The 16,675-nt window shown below is 41.6% G+C and overlaps 1 protein-coding gene across 6 annotated transcripts in view; it reads left to right on the top strand.

Moving 5' to 3' along the window:
* The window catches only part of AUTS2 (activator of transcription and developmental regulator AUTS2), an 809,823-nt gene that overhangs the window by 550,401 nt on the left and 242,747 nt on the right, over positions 1-16,675 (top strand). For all 6 annotated transcript variants that reach the window (XM_054166169.1, XM_054166172.1, XM_054166170.1 and 3 more), the window contains one exon: positions 12,481-12,510. In XM_054166169.1, the coding sequence (XP_054022144.1) occupies positions 12,481-12,510 (30 nt within the window). The remainder of the gene's footprint in view (positions 1-12,480; positions 12,511-16,675) is intronic.

Here is a 16,675-nt window from a genome sequence, read left to right as displayed (position 1 = left end):
TGCCTTGAGAACAATAGCTCTGACTGAACAAGGGCATAACATTTAGGCAAAGGTTTAATTTTTCATCATTTTTTTCCTCAGTTAGGGAGAATCTGCCCTGGTTTTAAATGAAAAATAAGAAATTATTCCCAGTTTGTAAAATACTCACCAGTCTACATTTGTCTGTGTTTTACCCATTTCATCTTGTTACTCACTTGCTTTTTTGGAATGAAGATAAAGCCTACAGAGGTTGTTGTTTTTTTGTGGAGAAAGCGTGTTTGAAAGCTCAGAGCCTTCCTATTGCTAAATTTTCAAAAGATGTGACAATTGAACTTCCAATTGTATGGTGTCTGCAGTCTGTAAAACATAGGGAGTCTCTACCTCTCTAGAAAGTCCCTTGTGAAATTCCAGGGCTCTATTCATAGAGAGCATCTCTGGAGAAAGCAATGAGTTTCCTGCTCTGCCTCAAAACTGTGCAGCATAGGCTGAGCAGTTTGAAATCAATTTATGGACCCTGTACAAGATGCAGATGGCTTGCTAGGCTCATGCAGGCAGAAATCCAGTGTGGATGTTTGCCTGTGGGATAGCAGTGACCACAAAGATCGGAGACATGAAACTTCTGCTCGTTCTAGGCCTCCCATGGCACCCCATGTTCCCAGACTGCCTTGTTTTGCACTTAGCATCCATCTCTATTTCAATAAGTACATTCTTTCTGGACAAAAGGTTTAATAGGAAGCCCTGTGTCTTACATTCCGGATATCTCCTGGCCTGTACACTGTGTTCCCCTTTGGAAGAGATGATTTCTAACAGTGTGAATCCTCTGTCCTGTTGCAGATGAAGAAGGAACAGAGGGGCAGTCCTAGCAACGCTCAGTGCTGTGTTAGCTGCAGCCCTACTTAAACACAGTTGTTACTGGCACAATTCTTGCATTTTCCAAGCCTCGCCTGGACAGGAATAGTTTTTCTGAACACTGTGCTAAAAGCCAGCTATTCAGAGCAATACCTTGCCTTAGCTGTGCCAGGTAATTTGCTGCTGCTGCTGATAACAGTCATGGAGTCTGTGATGCCATTTATGATACAGGAGTTTTTATCACCTTACTCTGGTGGTAGGTTAATGTGGCAGAGGAAAAAAAAAACCTCCCAATGTTTTTCTTATCTCCCTGCCAGGAGTACATTGTTGGTAAACTGAGGGCTTCATTTCCCAGACTGAATACTTATACATAAGAATGCCTCCTAGAACACAGGTTTGGGCCTTTGAATCTCCCACCTTTCAGCTGTAAGTGAGCTGAACACTGTGGAATCCCAGTTTTTGTGCACTACAGGGCTGCAGAAGGCAATGTGGGGCAAGAACTTTTTCTGAGAACAGAGGAGGCACATGCAGGTTTGGGGCTGTTAATAAAAGGTCCTCAGGAAGAGGGATGTGGATGAGCCTAGCCTGGACCGTTAGTTATAAGTGGCCCATATGCATGTGGGCCATTGGGACACACCATAGCATCACTTCTGTCACTGCTTGTAGAAAAGGGGGAATCCCAAGAAGTGGGTGCTCTGTTGGAGAGTGTCCCCCTGACTCTGAATTTCCTTACTTTGTCCTCAGCCACCTCGTGAACAACAGAAGGTTGAGTCCAGCTACTAAATCAGGGATACACAATTGTGTTTACCTCTAAATAGAGAAATGCCACTCCTGTTTTAAATATAATTACTGTAATTGCACCATTCTGGGAAAAAAAAATAAATTTAAAAGCATTCATTTCCTAATAAGAGATTAGAGATTCCAAATTATAGCCTTGCCTATGTCAGAGCGGGAGATTTGAGGCAGGCACGCCAAAGTGTGCTGTTGTCTTTACAATTTATATTTACTTGCTGCAGATTTACAATAATCCTGTTCTTCCCTTGGGTCTAGCACAGACAATTTATAAATTGTGTAAAAATGATAAAAGCAGTGATAAATAATAATAATAATAATAATATATAACAACTGTGTGAGTGATGAATTATAAAACGGAGAGTGGAAAGCGGAATAAAACCACGGCATTGAAGCCAGTTTACAGGGCTGAGTACACAGTTTGAGTTATTTTTCTTGCATTATGACAATGAGGAACATTTATGGGAGTTTGCAAACAGCTTACAACACAAATCATTTTGTTTCAGGTTATATTTATAGGGCTTAGTTAAGAGTTTTTTAGTATCCATTAAAATCCAATGTTCAGAGGTTTATGGCTCAACAGTCAAGGTCTTATCCCCAAGGATCAGTTGTTTTGGGTTGTTTGGGGAATTATTATGATGATTATTTATACTATTCTGTTTAAATTGCTTAGCCTAATGTAAAGACAGAGAGCTCAAAAGGAAAGAGTCCTCCTTGCTTGAGAAAGAAAAGGCTTTTCATTCTTTATTTTTCCCCTCAGATATTATTTCTACAACTATTTTGTCTTACAAATCAATTGAATCTCTCTCTTCATGTGTGTTTCAGTAGCCATTTTGTGCTCAGAGCTGCTGCAGCCTGTAAAAGAGACCCCCCCTGTGCGACGTTATCGATATTATGTTGCTGCTTCTTTGTGTGCATTTCTGTAATTTAAAATAAAAGCCATTTTCAGTTGAAATGATATAATTTGCTACAGGTCATGCCATTTAGTTGGTGGCAGATGAGATCTATATTGGAAAAAAAAGCATAGTGGGTCTAGGGCCTAATCTCAATGCTTTCTTCTTTATTTCTTCTACTTACTAAAGCCAAAGTTCCCTAAGAAAAATACCCTATTGTCCTACCTGTTTTATAAACACATAGTAAAAGGGTAACCAGATCCTAAGGAAGGTACTATTTAATAGCCCAAATAGATGAAAAGTAGAGGGCTGACAGAAGAAGAGACTAACAACTTGCCTGTGGTGATACTGATAGCTAGTGATAGAGGTGGATCTTCAGAGTCCTAGCCCAGAGCTATCTTTATGTTGCTTTTCAACCTGCAGTCAAGAATTTTTGGTGAGAGGTGAGTCAGATCCAAAGGGCATTACTGGATCACTGCCGGTTAGGTAGGTATGGAGGGTTAAGAACCTGACACGCAGGGGAAAGGTCAAGTAAAATAGCTCATAGTTGTGTTTCATAAGCAAACCTAGGAGCCTTTGAGCCAAATGAACTGTGTGTTTTGAGCAAGAGTATTTTAAAGTCTTAAAATGCACCTATCTGTGGAATTCATACAGTGGCTGTTCTTCTTTAAATCCTTTTCCATTGTGTCAAGCTTCTTTAGTGGCAGCGGTTCCTAGCTGCTTCTTGTTTAATTCCAAATATTCATAGCATTACTTCCTTTTAAGTCTTGTGCTGTTATCTGAGACAAAATGTGGACATTTTTATGCCAAACTACTGTATCCATTGCATAGAGTGGAGTCCCTGAGGAACCTGTTTGCCATGGCTGACTATCAGTCTCTGATTGAAAACCTGATTGATACCAGTAAAAGCTTGGTAGTTCTCATTTCCCCATTTAAAATGATCCAAACAGCTCAATAGCCATCCAAGATCTATAGTGTGTTTTTAGCTTGTACACAATTCATCATCTCAATTATTGTGCCTTTTTTTTTTAAGTTCTAATTTTGGAACATCAGAGCTTTTCCATCAGATCAATAGAACATTCATTTATTCTCTTTTTGCCCTTTCCTCTCTTGTTACAATCACACAGGACCCCAGGATCCTTTTGGGCCCTGGAGAAACATCTTTTCATTCTCTTTGCTTTCTGCCACAACCCTTTTGGGGATTATTCTTTTTACTTTTCTTTTTTTTTTAACTTGGCTGTATGAACTGTGAGCTCTGAATTTTCCTGGATCCATAATGCTCTGTTACATGCAGAAGAAAACAAGTTGTTGCCTCCAACCTCATGATTCTGTTTTCAAAGTTAACTCAACTCTCACTTAGTTTTTTTGTCTTGTAATTTCTATTTCTGGCAGTGATGAAGAAAGGAAGGAACTCTCAGACTCCAGACTGTGAATGTAAAGCTGACAGGGGAAAAAAAAAAAAACACAACAACCAACCACTAACCAAAACCAGAAAGAGGAGTTTTCTGTGAGATACTGAGGTCAAAATTTGGCCATCTGGCAGTTAGGAATAGACATGTGTGAAGGCATGCCAGGCACCTGCTGAAGGCAGATCTGCAATAGCAGAGTCTTCAAAGGTTTGCTTGCTGCTTCTCAGCTGTTGCATGGTTTTCATTTGTAGCTTCTCTTATCGAGCACAATTTCTAAATGAGGATGGTTGCTTCACTTTAAGGACGTACAAATGACTTGCCCTCACCTGTCAAGCATGATCCTTGTATTTTACCAGGCCCATTATGAACGCAATCTTTCTGTCGAAAATTTGCATACCTCCTTTCTTGAAAAGTAATGACAGCAATTTCTTTCCCTCCGCTCACTTTCTGAGTGTCTCATTTAACAGCACCTGTGAAACCGACAGGCGCAGAGATGAGAAGTGAAAGAGAGCAGTTGATTAAATCATCATCAAGTCGGGCCTCAGAAAGTCAATTCTGCTTCCCGTCTGCAATGATATCCTTTTATCTTAAAGTAATGAGCTATGGCACTTTTGCATCGGGTAATGCGATAAGTTCTATTAGCATGTTCCATTTGCTTCACAAGCAAGGGCAAGTCATTTCAGCAAGCTCATATCACTGCAATCAAAGCAATTGGCTTCACAGGCAGAGAAGAAAGAGGAAAGGCTTAGGGTGATTTTTATGGATCACAACACAGTGGAAAAATAGATTCTTGTATTATTTTAACCCATAACATGCTTTGCTTCTTGTTCATCAGGTTATTTTGATTTCATTAGTCCTTAAGTACCATGAAGACTGAAATTCCAAACTGAACTCTTCAGCTAAACCCAGGAGTTCTTAAAAGTAGGAATCTTTTCTTACACAGACACGGTTGCTAATGCAATATTGGGCACTGACTTCATTAAACGCTGATTAGTTTAAGTCTTTACTATTGACTTAATCCACTAGTATAAGTGCACATTATTATTATTATTATTATTTACTATTATTTATTTTTTGAACTCCAAGTACTCACTAGTTCAGAGAATGCTAAAAACAACATTCCACACTGCAAGCTCTCTACCTCCAGATAAGGCAGGAAAGGAGGCAGCAAATATACCTAGCAAGTCCCAGAGCTGTGTAATCATATTTTCATGTAGAGCATTGAGGAACTGATGGGGGGATTTACTCCATCTATTGAAAAGGAGTATGACTTCCTAAAATTAAGATTCAGTTGGGTGTGTGGCCAACATAACCCAGTGAAATTTGGATGCCTGACTTGCAGCGAGCACTTTCTGAAGATGCTGAGCTGAGTAACTCGTGGCATCGTTAGCTTTCTAATGGTACATCTGGAAAGTCCATTTAGTCTTCCGCTGACATTGGTGGGAACATTGTCCTGTTCTTTGGGGATGGCTGGATTAGGCCATAAGCAATTGTGGGATCATTGAGCACTGATACCATAAGGAAGCCATCGGGAGTGATAACTGAGGAGAAGAAGTTGTACTTTCCCAAGAACTGCAATAATTTACCAGTCTCAGCTCAGTTTCCAGGAAGCAAAAGAAAATGTGTTACTTACAAGGCTGCCTTTTCTCCATCCTTCTCTGGGGCTGTGCCTGGAGGTGCCTGAGGATGTCGGTGGCATCTTTCCCTTGGGTGAAACTGAGCCCCAGGCAGCCAGCCAGGACAGAGGACTGCAGCTCTCTCCCTGGCCACCCTCAGGCAGGCTTTGCTCCTGCTGCCTCCCCTGCCATGCACATGAAGCCTCGCAGTCCCTTCCGTTTGCACATAACTACTAGCCTTCCCTTTCAGGTGATACCTCTGGCAGTACAGAGATTGACACAGCAGAATCAAACCTCAAAACAGGACTCATGTTTAGCTGTCTTTCTGGGGTGAAATCCCCCTTTGCTTTGCAGGTGAGCTCCCTGTGGTCTACAAGGAGTATGTATACCACCCATCAGTTGCCTGGGATATATACATCCTGCATAAATACAAGATGGATCATCTTTATCATGGATAATAATGCAGTCTGGTGTTTTCATCTGAATACTCAAAATATAATTGTTTCTTACCAAACTGTTGTTTTATTGATAGCTGAGGTAGAAGGACCGCTAATTGTGTCTTTCTGCTGCATAATACAATCATGGCAGTCCAGAAAGTGAGGAATTAAAAAGAGTTACAGCTGGAAGTGGTTCTAAGTTCTGAAGATTTTTCCTGTAAGGGGCTAAGATAACTTTAAATGTCCAAGACTGATACATTTCATCTGAAGTGGTTTGGATAAAATGGAATACAGATTAAAGGTCAACACTGCAATCTTTTGTCCAGACTAAGGTAATTTGTGCAAAATGGGACTTTTCTGTGAATAATCCGTAATTTTAGCTTTTGAAAATGCAGACCTTAAACTTCTCAGACCATTGCTGTTTCAGAGTCATTCCTTGCAGTGAATCACTGTGGATAATGGTGAAGAATTGCTAAGCAGACTGTGATGTTAACCAATTTGTGAGATGCTATATATAAGATTCCTTGGCAAGGAGCTCCACGCTGAATGCTGCTTGCAGGCAAAGTCAGGGACAGGAAAGGAAAAAAGTGAAATTCTTGCTCTTGGTTTCTTTGTGATTCTGCCTGTCTCCATTTCATCAATTAGAAAATTGCCCATTTATTCCCTCTCTGTGTCTCCTTTCATCTAGGAGATGGTTTTTTCCCCTCCTTTTTTCATGGAAGCAAAGGTCTAATTGTATAGCTAAAATATCATCTTTGCCCTTTCCAGGGCTGTCAGTTTGTCATTGGTGGATAGATGGACAAGAATATTGTAAATGTCAGTGTGAACATGGCTGAGGTCTGGGTTTTCCCTCATTTTCTTCAGATTTCTTTTCAGCAGACAGATGAGTGGAATCACTTTGTTCAGTGCTGGCGTTTCAGCAGCTCTGACTCCTTTGGTGGCAATGATAAATGGATCCAAGATATGAAATAGCTGTTCCAGCAAAGTCCATTGAGCAGAATAGAGAACAATGCCCTCCTCAATGTCATTGTACATGATATATTCAATGATTGCCACTTTTTGCACAAGAATGTGTTCAATCAGCAAGGTACATAGAAATCCATAGTGTTGCTTCAGCCTGAATGAGCTGGTGAGGTGGCACAGACCTTTACTCAGCTTGATTTGACCAGACTCTCTGAAGCTATTAAAATGGACTCAGATTATAGCTGTAACCTCACAGGGTGTCTGATTTTTGAAATGTGGCTTTGGGATCAGGCTCATTCTGCAGGTGCTGGGGGAGACATGCTGTGCATTTTAACGTGTGCTCTCTCCAGCTGGGGCAGGGGATTTGGGAGGTACAGCTAATCTTCAGCCTTATCCTTACTTTTCCTTTCCTTCTATAAAACACAGCAGCAATTAAACCTCAAATGAGAAGTGGAAAGTTCTTTTTCCCACTTCCCACTGCAGTTATGGGTGTCCATGCTCTGTATTACGAGGGAATGCATCTCATACATCCACAGCCCCCACTGACAGCAGTAATTTGGCAGAAACAGGAACTTTCTGTTTTGCTGGTAGAAAGACCTTACAATGTTGCCTGTTCACCTGGGGTTGATTTTAGGAACACCTATTTGAATTTTGACTGCAGCAAACCCATGAAAATGCAAATTTGTGGGTTACTGATTCTGATTCTCAGCACGAAGTTGCAAGAAATACTGCAAAAGGCAGCTCAAATGCTTGGCGTTTAGGTGTCAAACAGTGTGGTGGCTGGTAGCTTGCACTCTTTAAAGATGTTTGAACACTGTAAGTGATAACTATGGACACTTTGAGCAAGCCATTGTTAGTCTGGTCTTGTTATAACCCCTGATTATATAGAAATTAGGAGCAGCCTTAACATTTCTACACGTCCTCTAAGTATTATATCTGTGGAACTAGTTTTTAGTGAGTTTTACACATCCCATGTTTTGGATTTGGTTTGTAGTGCTGCAGGTCCTTTGGGAATAGTCACTTCTGCCCATTACAAGCCTTTCACATGCATAAAATAGCTATTTCCAGGAATCCTTCCTCTGAGGGACTCATCAAGCTGTGGTTTGAGAAGATCTCACAGCATTTTATGCCATGGTTATTTGAAAACTTGGCCATACACAGGAGGTGTGGGTGCTCAGCAGTTTTGCTAATCTGGCTTTCATTTCCATGCCTAAATGAGAGCTAAGGGCTGGATGGTTGGGTGGGATTTTAATAATGTAGGCCAGCTTTTGGAAATTTGGCTCTGGGCTCTTCTCAAGCCTGGCTCTGGGGGCCTGTAATCAGTCACAACTTGTGTTCAGTGTGGAGATAGTGCCTGCCTTAAGCCTGAGAATTGGAGAAAGAAGCCTCTGTTTGTTCAGGTGTAAAATGTGTCTGCAGCCTCCTTGTCCTGATTTGTCACATTATCACTCACAGATTCCACTGAAGCTAGTGACAGTTATCCAAAAATCAGGTCATGCTATCACTGAATGATATTTTGGATTCTCCCTTATTTGCAGAATATTCTGCTGCAGCGTGTGCACAGAGCCATCCTGAAACAAGATATGGGAGATACTGAAGGATTATCTTTTTGTAATAGGCACAAAATACTAACATTCAGCCCAAAGCAAAAGGCCTGTGCAAAGCATTTCCATCACTTCAGTTCCAAAACAGTCTGGTGATCTGAGAACCACAAAGCACTTAAATCATTTTACTTTTTTTTCTGTGGCCCTGGGAGGTAGAAAAATGCTAGCGGAATTGAGGAACTGAGCAAGCAGTGCAGGCTCAACTCTTCAAACTGAACGGTAATTCCAAATAATCAACTTCATGGTTGTCAGCTTTGGTTTCCAAAGCCTGTTCTCCAGAAGTGGTTAGCAGTGACCCTGCAGAGAATGGAAATACCTTGTGCTTTAGCACCTCTGGGGAGAAAATGCATCCAAAGATGTAAATGAGCACATCAGAGCAAAGGCCACTGGGGAATGTGTGTGCAAGTGCCTAACAGTGAAGTGGTCTGAGGCAGGAGGAGAAGATAGAGTTTCTCCGAGTCAGTTTCCAGCTTGAGCAACAAATCTCTCCTTTCTTCCGCAAGTCTTTTTTGGAGTTGCCCCTGCACATGAATTGTCTGATTCTTTCCATTATCCAGAGGAAATTCACTTATTTAATCCTCAGAGAAAATTCACTTTAATGTGGATGTGCAAAACGTGCCCCTGCGATGTGCATGAAGTGTAACCCCAGTGCAGTGCATAAAGCCCTTTCCTCTTGTCCCTCCTTTTTTTTTCCCTGTCATACATCTTGTCCATAAAATTCTGCTTGTGGAAGAGGATGGTGCTGTTGGTTGGTGGGTCTCCTTCCCTTGTGCCCCACCAACAAAATCTCTTTATGAGTGAAATAGATGCCTTGTGTGTGCAGGACTCCTGGCACTTACCCAGTGTATCTGGAGCCAGGCTAGGCAAACGTTAGGAGCTGTTTGCTGAGTGCATTTATTGCCTTTGCATAATTTATGAGCTGGAGGGGTTTGACCATCATTCGTCTCTGCCAGAGGCTGGCACTGAGGGCTCTGGAGGATGGAGCTGTAAATTGGATGGTGTGCTCCTGCTGAGCTCACAGCAAAGTCCTCAGGTCAGTATGGGAATTTAATACCAGGAATGGAACTGTTTTCTCAGAGTGCCATGTGGGCCTCCGTGCAGCAGAGGCTTTTTTGGCAGGCACAGTGACTGGCCAAATCACGAAGCTGTCAGTCACTGGGCATGTTGTGAAGGGAGCCCGAGCATTTTTAATCGGCTTGGCATCCGTGCTGCTTCCATAATGGACACCAGTAGGTCTCAGTCCTTCGCCATATGCTTAACTCTGGAGACAAGGTGCTTCTGGGTATAGCAGTAATTATTTGATGTGGAATTAAGCAGACCTTGAAATTAGAACTGGACTGTCGGAAAGCGGGAGGCTTAACACTTTGATGGAAATAACTTCCCACTGACACCGCTCTGTGCACTCTGGCTGCTGATTCACTGGGGTGCTGGCAAATTCAGGCGTCACTGCTGGCGAACATTCTTCCCCCCGAGTACCTCCACACTGTAGAAAACACAAAGCCCTGAGCTCTTTCCAAGCTCATGAGATGGGGAAAATTTAATCCACAGCAGAGGAGAAATTCCTTAAGCAAGACCAGAAATGGTGGTGGAAGGAGAGGCTGCAAAGTACCGTGACCACAGCTGGGTTACAGGACACGTTCACATGTGCCCCAGCAGTAGGAGTGCACTGCATGTGAAAACCCTCTGAACTCTGCTGCTAAAAGGGAATCATTCATGCCTGCTTATACATCCACATTTTAGTCCCTTTCTTTCTCCTTTTGGATTCAGGTATTGCAAGCAGGACTTGTATTGGAGTACGTGTAAGTGATAGGCAGAGGACATAAACAAGTGAAGCAATTGGTCCTGAGCTCCCTGTTTTGAAACCTACATATCATACATTATAGTGCATCCTAACACATAGAGCACACAGTGCAGGGAGCCCCAAATCCATGGGCCCTGCTGACTGTAACTAAGCATTGGAAGGAAGTGCTGTGGCCCAAAAGCTGAATTGTTCCAACAAGTGTAAACTAGAGATAGTTAATGGGAAATCTTTGTGACATGCATGAGAATCTGTGTATGTGTTTCCTTTTTTGATAAGCTTAGAGCCATGCTTTGCAGACATGCTTACCTATACTGACACCAAAATTTCCTGTGTGCACTCACACTGAAGTTTGCAATTTGCAGGCTGAGAGTAGAATTACTTTGTCATGACCATGCAGTTCTAGAAATGTGGGTTTCCTCTTGTCAGCTAAGTACACTCTTCATTAACCTGGTGGTTGTGTGAGGTTTCAAAATTCAAGCTGAAACTGTCTCAGATCTTCACGTTCCCTCTCATTTGTTTGTTGTCAGAGTATTTCGGTGCAACTAGTGCCATGGAAATCATTTCCGCTATTACGTAAATGTCACTTCCATTTCTATTTGGAATTAGCCAAAAGCAGGTTGCAATTTTAGCTCATCTTCATTTTAAATTATTTGAAAAATACCTAGAAATAGTTCTCAGCTTTAGTTTCTTAGTAAGTAGCTCATTGGTGTGGGGAAAGCACTCTTTCATCCCCTGTACTGATGAAGAAGGGGGAAAAGACAGTGAAATAGTAAAGTTGTATTTAAAGAACACACGGAAGATGGCTTGGCCTGTGCAAATCAAATCCATTTGTGGGTGTGTTTGGCCATGTCTATTCACATCCCACTGCATAGTTAGCCTTTGGAATTCACAATGTAGAGCTAATTGCTTGGTGCCCTGGTTGAGTTGATCAGATGGTGTCCTCTTGTTCTGGTGCTGCTTGCCTGGGAGAAGAGACCAACCTCCGCCTGTCTACAACCTCCCTTCAGGTAGTTGTAGACAGCAAGAAGGTCTGCCCTGAGCCTTCTTTTCTCCAGGCTAAGCAACCCCAGCTCCCTCAGCCTCTCCTCATAGGGCTTGTGCTCCAAACCCCTCACCATCTTTGTTGTATGATTTCCCTGTTCAATGATACAGACAATCCAGTCTTCTAGAATCTACAAATGTAGTTAAAAAACAAGCAACAACAAAGCAGAGGGAGGTGGTTTGTTCATGCTTTTGCTGTGTAGGTAGCCACAGCATAGTTACCCAGAAGAAGGAAGGGTGTATCAAATCTCTGAGAGGAGCAGCTAGGTGGAAGTGGCTTTTGTACTTCTAGCAGATGTAAATGTGGTTTGGGTTTCTGATGCTTATCTGTAGTAAAGTTTGATTCATCTAGTCCTGCTCTATTTCTGCAATAGTTAAAGTTATTAAAAAACTGAGCAATGGCACTTGAATAAATATCAGGAGCAGCCCATGATGCTGTTCAGCATTTCATAGTGTTGTATTTACTCTGATACGTGGGATACTCTTGAATTAGAGCGCCTCAATGTGTTAATTAATTTGACATGTTCTTGCTTCCGCTGCGATCTCTGAATTTTTCAGCAGCAGTAAGCAATGACATAGGGTAAACCTTCCAAGTAGTGCTGGAAGATGGTGGCCTTGCAAGCACTTGTCTTCTGGGACAGGGAAATCTAGGCTGTTTCTATACGCTTCTGTCTCAGGAGCCTTTGAAAGCTCTTGTATCAGCAGGGCAGTATGAGGAATACTGTCCACCAGAAGAAAACCAGCCAGCCCTCTAATACTGCTGTTCTTCTCCCCTGATCCAGTTCTGGAGTCTACTGTTGCTCATGCACCATCAGCTCCTGTGCATGTGAATTCAACTAACAGAGGACACTGCAAATGGCTTTTGTTGTTTTCAGTGCAATTTTTTTTCCTAATTCAAAGGTACAAATGAATCTTCTTCAACACCACCATCGGAGAGAATTCTCTCCTATACAGTAATTGAGCTTTCTCCTAAAGGTGCCAGGTTTGCTGCCATGGAGTTTACAAGTGTTTCAGCCACCTTGTTCATAGAAATCTTTCATTTCTTTCCTGTAGCAAGCTTCTCTTACCTGTTCTTTTTTCTCTTTTTGTCTTTCAGTGTGACAGCGACAGTGATCAAGAAGAAAAGGTAAGAAAGGAAATCAGTATGGGAGCAAAAATAATTTGTTGGCTATTTTTGATTCACTTGTTCCTTTTATTCTGTTATTTATTCAAAGTTTCTTTTGGGGTTGGTCTAAAGTGTCTCTATACAAAGCAAAGATTTTGCTGCCTTTAATTGAATTTTGGAGTAGACCTCCAAGGAAAGAGAATTCTAATGAATATTTTGGAAGCTATGCAATTCATCTACAAGCACGTAGATGCCAGGGTTTGTGTGGGTTGTTTATGCACGCTAGTCTCACTACCAACCCTTCCTATGGCTAGGTTTCTGCTTGTGAAATTTTAAGAGCAACTGAATATGTTTAACCCTCACATTTGCACTTTTAAACAGTTATTTAACCACTGTAATCGCCTGTTTTGCTTCTCTGCAGGCAAGGGTCTTCAGACTCAAATTGAAGTGTTATGGTTGATATATGTGGGGCTTCTTGAAACAACACTTGGAAAGTGTACATTCAGTGAAGTGACACAACTTGGTGGTAATTATCTCAATACATTGGAGTTTCTAAGTGTAAAAAGGGAAGGATGTCAGGCTGAAAAAGTCAGGCATTGATCTCCAGTGTTGTTTCCTGCTTAGAGGACTAATAGCAATTGAAACCTTATACACTGATGCATATTTTGATGTCATATGTTGTGGACAGACTAAAATCTACCTTCCTTCCTTGGCAAAAATGAAATAGCCATTGCAGAAAAAGTGGTCTCATTTCTTTTTTTTTTCCCAGGCTGGATTTTGTGATTTTCATTTGTACTTTGAGCCTTATGGGACGTTTTGATAACATAATCACCTGTCTCCTCTTTCACCAGATAAATTAGGGAATGGGAGCTGGGAGAGGGCAATGTACTGTCAGAAAATACCATTCATATAATATCAGTGGAAAAGTTTTGTGGGAGGTTTTGTTGACTAGCTCCCGGGTCAAAGCTTGAAAAAGAGAGATGACCGTGCTAGTGTGCAGCTTATACCACAGCCAAAACCAAACGTGTTGTAAAGTCTACAAGGAAACAATGAATACAGAAATCACCTTTCCCAAATTTCATCACTTTTCTGCAGGATTTGTGTAGCAGGAGCAAAGGACATTTTCAAACCATCCTGTATTTAACCACCAAAGCTTTGCCCTTCAGCTCTTTCAGTAATTTCCTAAGTAGTGATTTATTATTTTTTTTTGCCTCGTGTTTCTTAATAATTTACTAACTACGTTAAAGAACCACTGTTTACTTTGAACTGCAGTGATTTCCCTTTCATAAGGGAACTAATCACTGGAGTTAATCAGTGTGACAACAGAAAGAGGAGGTTTTGTTGGGTTTTGCACAGAATATTAACCTGCACTTTTAGATATGAATTTTTAATGCATTGCCATTACATTCCATCCTGCGAAGTGATTATTCATTTTCAGGATGTTCCTTATGCAGTGGAAGATGATAAACTGAATTTCAGCTCCTATGTTTATGGCACCCAGAACTAGAAGTGTAATTTCCTGCCACTGATGCGTTTATGGAGCTAACCCTCTGCGGGGTCCACGGTATTTTTCTCTTACAGCACTCCTGTGTAAAAAGGCAGAGAGGCAGCTTTTGGGTATGGTGGTGGTGTGCTGGGTCAGGGTAATTTCCACAAAGAATGCAAGAGGGACTGAAGATTGTACCTCACTCAGAATATCCCAGCACTTGTGTGGGAAGGGTTTAAACTTCAGATGTGTATTTCACCACTGTGATCTATATTTTTGTCATGCCCCTTAATGAAATGAGATTCAGCGCAGATCCAAATACCCCTAATAATTCAGTGCTTTCCAAATCCCAGTACCAGACCCAGCTTTGAGTTTTAAAGCTCAGGCCCAATTCTAGAAGACGACAGCTAACTCTGGCATATTTATTCAGCCTGTGCTGGCAGGCTAGGCAAAGATCTAAAGGCCTTGTTCTGCTGTTAATTTGAATTCAGCATATGTAGCCTGTTATAAAATGCGAGACATCATCATTTGAGCAGGTCAAGCATATTCAGATGAAGACAAATGGTGCTTATTTGATTTTCTTAAAATCAGGAAATGAAAAAAGTGCTCTCTGGAGAAATCATGTTCTGCCTGACTTAGATGATAGACCAAGGCATGTACCCCAGATAAGAACAGGCGCTCGTCTTGCGGTTTTTATCTCTGAAGGACGGTCGGGACTGTCAGCTCGCTGACATGTGCATTATCCATGTCATTTTAAACAAAGTGACCTGTAGAAAAGTGCACTCTGCCGTGACATGATAATGGGCTGTTGGATGACAGGTAAAGTACACACTATAAAGGAGGCTGTGCGTTATTCCTTTGTTTAACTGACAAGTAGAAACTTCTTTTCTTCAGACAGGCAGGATCTTTTAGATCGCTTTCAATAGGGAACCCGGAAGATTTTTGAATTCCTGCTTTAAAGAAAAGAACATTTTTAGGACCAAAAATTCCTGTGAGCACAAGGCACTGGAAGAAGTGATGGTGCCAAACATCCGTGCAAGAAGAGGTTGTTTTGTTTCCTAAATGGTGCTGAGCACCCTCAGTTTTCATTTGTAACCATAGGAGCTGAGGGTATTTGGATGGATTAGAAGTTTTAAGATCCTTGACCCAAAAGACTTACTTCATGATGAGGGTGTTAGCCTCCAGCTGAGGAGCTGTTGTAGTAGTGGATTGTCAAATTGCTTTTGGTTGGTCCTAGGTCAATGTGCTCTGAGGATTGTGGAGTTATTCTCCTCCCAGCAGAAACATCGTCATCTGAAATGGATCTGTAGAGGAGAGATCTACTTTTCTTTAGGACTATCTCTGGCAGATTCTGATATCCTGAAGTACACAGAATGTGGTGTGTTGCTGCAGATGAATTCTGTACTTGCTTTTCAGGAAATGGGAAGGAAACAGTTTTGCTTCATTCAGGTTTTTTGAGGGCCAGCCCACACAGATCCTTTGTTGTGCCTGAAAGCTCCACAAGAGTAGTGCGAGCCAGGTACATATTTCTACTAGAATGAATAAGACCTGAAATGCAGACAGATGGACCAGTGCCTTTGAATAAAAAATGGCAGATCAGGGTGATGAAAGGTGAGTGACAGATTGAGGTGGCTTAAAGATGAGTCAGTTCAAGCATGACTAGATGGGCCACAGGGAAGCAGGAGAATGCAGGAAGGAGCAGGACCTGAGAAGCTGAGGAGCAGATAAATAGGGAGTGGTGGCAGAGTAGGAAAAGTAATGTCTCCTAGGCTGTTAGCATTACTTTTTTCCCCCACTTGAATATGTATCTATCTGGCTGTGTAATCACTGTTGATATCTGATGTCTGTTAGGTGATGGCTGTGCCTCCAATCCATCTTCCCTAGCCTTTAATTGGGAGCCGACAGACAGAGTCACTTTCTGTCTATGTCTGCCCTCAAATGAGACATTTCTCCAGAGGTTTCTCTGGAAGAAGAAACAAGGATATTTAATTGAAAAATGATGCAGCCCCTGCTTAGCAGTAGTGTAGCTAAGGCTGTGTCAGCATCTCAATTTTAAATAACATGGTTTGGGTGGATAATTTGTCAATTTATATAGATTCATGCTCCTTCATTCCACTTTGACACACAGTATTGGGCTGGAGCACTCAAAAGTAGGCATTTCACTCTCCTGTTGCTGAAAAACCAGAAGAGGTAGCAGGTATGTCTGTGGAAGGGAGCGTGTATTTGAAGGACTTGCATCAGAGTGTCAAGCACTAATTCTTAGAGAGATGTCATTTTCTATCCTGGGATCCTTTCTGCAAATGCCACTGGGATTTCTTACTGAATCAGAAAAAAGTATGGATCCCAGGGGAACTCTTGATTTTCTCCATTAAAAAGTCTGTCAGTCTAACTCTTTGAGCAGGTCTCCAGAGCTGGTAATCTAAAATTAGGGCAAGCTAGTGAACAACTGATAAATTCAAGTGCAGCTTTATTATCTTCTGTTATCTAGATACAACCTTTAAAATGACACCCATGGAAATTAATACAATATTAAAAACCTGAGTGCAAGCACATAGTTTGTCTTCTGGAAATAAGAGGAAGTTCTGTTTAAAACAAGTGTACAAAATGCTTTGATAAAGAAGTGCTGGAGATGAGGCAATGAGGGAGGTCCTTTGTTTGTTTGCCATCTCTACCATTTCCTCTCACCACTCTTTAATTAGA

The sequence above is a fragment of the Dryobates pubescens genome, chromosome 13 (assembly GCF_014839835.1).
Source record: "Dryobates pubescens isolate bDryPub1 chromosome 13, bDryPub1.pri, whole genome shotgun sequence".
NCBI classification, from domain to species: domain Eukaryota; kingdom Metazoa; phylum Chordata; class Aves; order Piciformes; family Picidae; genus Dryobates; species Dryobates pubescens.
Note: the sequence above shows the minus strand (reverse complement) of the source record. Positions and strands in the feature narration are given on the sequence as shown.